Genomic DNA, 3,865 nt, shown 5'->3' on the forward strand with positions numbered 1-3,865 from the left:
GAAGTGGTTAAGGAAATTCTCATACAAACTCGTTGAAGTCACTGATCTTAAATTCTCGATCTCTTTTCAGCATACTATTTTTTCTCAAAAAGCAGTCTATTTTGTGCATAAAGTTGATGCTACAATAAATGCATGATAAATAATACCTAAAACAAAATTAAGTGCTACCATTTTGCCATCAATGGAGAAGAGGGAATAGCATAATAAAATACAGGAGAATAAAATGTAAACATTGCAAAATAGAGCTATTACTTGGGAAACATGTGAAAACATTATTAAACTCGGCTGCCCAAAGGCATGGACTTAGGAGGCAGCTGGTCTTCAAGACCCACTGCAAGTCCTCATCACTATCAATTCCCTCAGCCAGAAAAAAAAATGGTTAATATAATATTTCATTATGGGGAAGGAGTTCTTTTATGTAACGGAATAGAGCTTCTACTTTCAAGTACCAAATAAATAATAACCATTACTGTTCTGATTATTATTATTAGTCAATTGTCTAGCTACACATGTCCCAAAAGGGCAACACTTAGAGCGCCATCAAAAAGGAGTTAAGAGATGACACAGTATATATTTACAAGAAACAAAAAACTAAAACAATCAAGTTTATATATACACAGATTTTAAAAAAAACCTACAAAAATTTATAACACATCAAGTTGGAAAACTAAAGATGTGATGAAATAAATATGACAATCCACATAACATCATAAAACTAATAGGTTAAAGTTGTTAAAAATTCTGCTCAGTTTCACAGTTTAACAGCTAATGAGAAAGCCTTCAATTTAATGGCTATGACTTAATCTGACAAAATTCGCATTATTTCAAGGAAATGAGTCAGAATTCTAAGGCAACAAAAGCTTAGGGCAGGTGTGAAAGGAAGCCAATCACACAAGTGAGACAGGCTTAAGTCCCATAGTCTTCAAATATGAGGAAATCAAGAGACAGGAGATGCAGAAAGAGAAAGGGCTTCACAATGGATATCTTGTTTCCATATTTTCATGACCTGTTGTGACCGTTGTCCTCATTTGGCATGGTCATGGGTCCCATACATATTCGACTTTAGTCATCAGCTGTTGTTGCCACTGTCACCAATTTGCTAGAGAGAAAGCAGAGAACACACAGTGGTTTGTCACAAACGTCTTTGTTCCTAGAAGTAAGCTCATTCTTCAACTCCACAGAAAGGTGCAAGTTGTTGTCCCAGCCCTACTCTGACCTGGAAGTCTTTTTTGGCTTCTTATTTACATTCTGTCCAGCTCCAAAACCACAGTGCCAAGAGATGTGGCACTGTCATCTTTCCTCAACCTGCCATGATAACTTTGTTTTATTTGTGCTCTTTTGTTTAAAGCCATCAAGCTTGTCATCACAATGTGCTGCTGAGGGTTGGACAGCCATTCAGAGGATCCGAGTACAAATCAATGCCACTGTCACCCTTGAGAGGTGCAAAAAATGATAAAGCATTCTGTAGCAATTCAGTGCTGCTGTGGCTCTCAATCCCTGACAACACACAACATACTCAGAGACACACCATTGTAGAAGAAATCTGTTCACGTGGCTAAGTTCTCAAAAAAATTCTTCCAAATTGGTATAGCTTGTTGGTTGGTCACCACACTGTCAGGTGACTTTTTTTTTTCTTTTGGTCTGCATACCCATTGTGATATCATCAAGAGTTCTGCACCTCATAAAAAAGCTTCTTTATGATTTCATCAGGAAACTCAAAGCTTGCCAGACAGCCTGTTTTCATGGTTGGGCATAAGACTCTCAAGCTTGAACGTTTAACATCTGAAAGAGAAGGCTGTCTCATGGAATGTTTTCTCATCCTTTGAATATTCTTTATTTCAGAAGCTTGGCTTCTGTGGCAACCAAACATGGCACTTAGCGTTCTGAGTAGGAAAGAGAAGGAAAGAGTCATCCGCAGACTGCTGATACAGGCTCCGCCAGGGGAATTTGTAAATGCCTTTGATGATCTCTGTCTGCTTATTCGAGATGAAAAACTTATGCACCATCAAGGTGAGTGTGCCGGCCACCAGCACTGCCAAAAATACTATGTCCCACTCAGCATCGATGGACACGCAGTACTCTTGTCCCACCACAATGTCATTGGGGATTACCGATTTTTTGACTATCAGAGCAAACTTTCTTTCAAATTTGACCTGCTTCAAAATCAACTGAAAGACATTCAAAGTCACGGGATCATTCGGAATGAGACAGAATATCTGAGAACTGTTGTTCTGTGTGCCTTAAAACTGTACGTGAACGATCACTATCCAACAGGAAACTGTAATGTACTGAGGAAAACCATCAAGAGTAAGGAATTCTTGATTGCTTGCATTGAAGACCACAACTACGAAACTGGAGATTGCTGGAATGGCCTTTGGAAATCAAAATGGATTTTCCAAGTGAATCCATTTCTAACCCTAGTCACAGGGAGAGTCTTTGTGCAAGCCCACTACTTCAGGTGTGTCAACCTTCACATGGAAATCTCCAAAGACATAAAAGAAAGCTTGGAAGTGGTCAACCAAGCTCAGCTGGCTCTAAGCTTTGCAAGGCTTGTGGAAGAACAAGAGAACAAGTTCCAAGCTGCTGTCATAGAAGAATTACAGGAATTATCGAATGAGGCTCTGAGAAGGATTCTCCGGAGGGATCTCCCAGTGACACGCACTCTGATAGACTGGCAGAGGATACTCTCCGACTTGAACCTGGTGATGTATCCTAAACTAGGATATGTCATTTACTCCAGAAGTGTCCTGTGCAACTGGATCATATAAAGGATTGCTCCTGGCAATTTTCTAGACCTCCTGTCGTTGTTTCTGGGCAATGATTCCTGAAGTTGGGCAACTCTATAGACAGGCCTATGCTCATGGTCAATACAAGTTTAAGGAGAGAGATGAGTTTAAGTAGTGTTTTTACTTAGGAAATCTTTCTACATTCACTAGCCAGGCACGAAAGGGAGTAGATGCATTTCACAGTGGTAACTACTACAATGATAGAAATCTGATCTTAGAATCTCAAATAGCTATACAGAATGCAACACTCCAGAAATATTGTGCACATGGTCAAGGTCAGGCTATACATGGCTGTGTTTGTGTGTAGCAATGACTTCTGACTTTCTCTGAAACTGCCAAAGTATGCAAATGTCTCAAGCGGCCAGGGTCAGGCTCTCCACTGCTGTGTGTATGTAGGCATGGGAGAATGGCTGCTGACTTTCCTTGGATTGGCCGGTGTATTCATTGCTGTCTCAGCACTAAGCGCTAGCCATCTGATAATTCATTTCACAAAATTTTAAACTCACAGCTCTATCTGTAAGTGCTGGTTTTTGACCTTGGGATAGAAATTGGTGCTTTACAGACAATTAGAGAAATATTCAGCTCCTGCTATATCAGAGCTTTTTAACGTAATATTTGTTGACACTGCTGGATATTAAGAAGTTATATATATATATAAATTATGGTAAATGCTGAGAGTATAAAGTATTTTGGCCCATTTTCTTCAATCTAATTTTATTAAACCATTTTTTAAGTAGTAACAATTTACAACATATAAAAATGTAGACTATTCTTTTTTACATAATTCATATATCATAAACATTGTCCCATGTCATTAAAACCTCTATGAGCAAATAAATTCAATTATTTACATGATATTCATACTATAGATCCCCCATAACAAATCACTCATTTCTCATATATAATTTAGGTTTTAAGCTTTTCATTTATGTTATAAATTATGCAATGGTGAACCATTATTTGCATACATTGTGGATTATCTGCCTCAAATTCCCCCCAAATTTGCACATCAAAAAACATGAAGATATTAATGTTCTGCCAACACATTGCCAAGTTGCTCTCCAGAAAGAACTTAACAA

General features: G+C 38.3%; 1 protein-coding gene across 1 annotated transcript; it reads left to right on the plus strand.

Moving 5' to 3' along the window:
- Window positions 1–1,711: 1,711 nt before the first annotated feature.
- CAPZA3 (capping actin protein of muscle Z-line subunit alpha 3) lies at window positions 1,712–2,785 on the plus strand. Its single transcript, XM_040968331.1, has one exon. It carries the CDS (start codon window positions 1,869–1,871, stop codon window positions 2,766–2,768), a length of 900 nt encoding a protein of 299 aa, XP_040824265.1. The 5' UTR covers window positions 1,712–1,868; the 3' UTR covers window positions 2,769–2,785.
- The last annotated feature ends 1,080 nt before the right edge of the window (window positions 2,786–3,865 follow it).

Source organism: Ochotona curzoniae, unplaced genomic scaffold, assembly GCF_017591425.1.
Source record: "Ochotona curzoniae isolate NIBS_2020 unplaced genomic scaffold, NIBS_Ocur_1.0 contig_1482, whole genome shotgun sequence".
Classification (NCBI taxonomy): Eukaryota; Metazoa; Chordata; class Mammalia; order Lagomorpha; family Ochotonidae; genus Ochotona; species Ochotona curzoniae.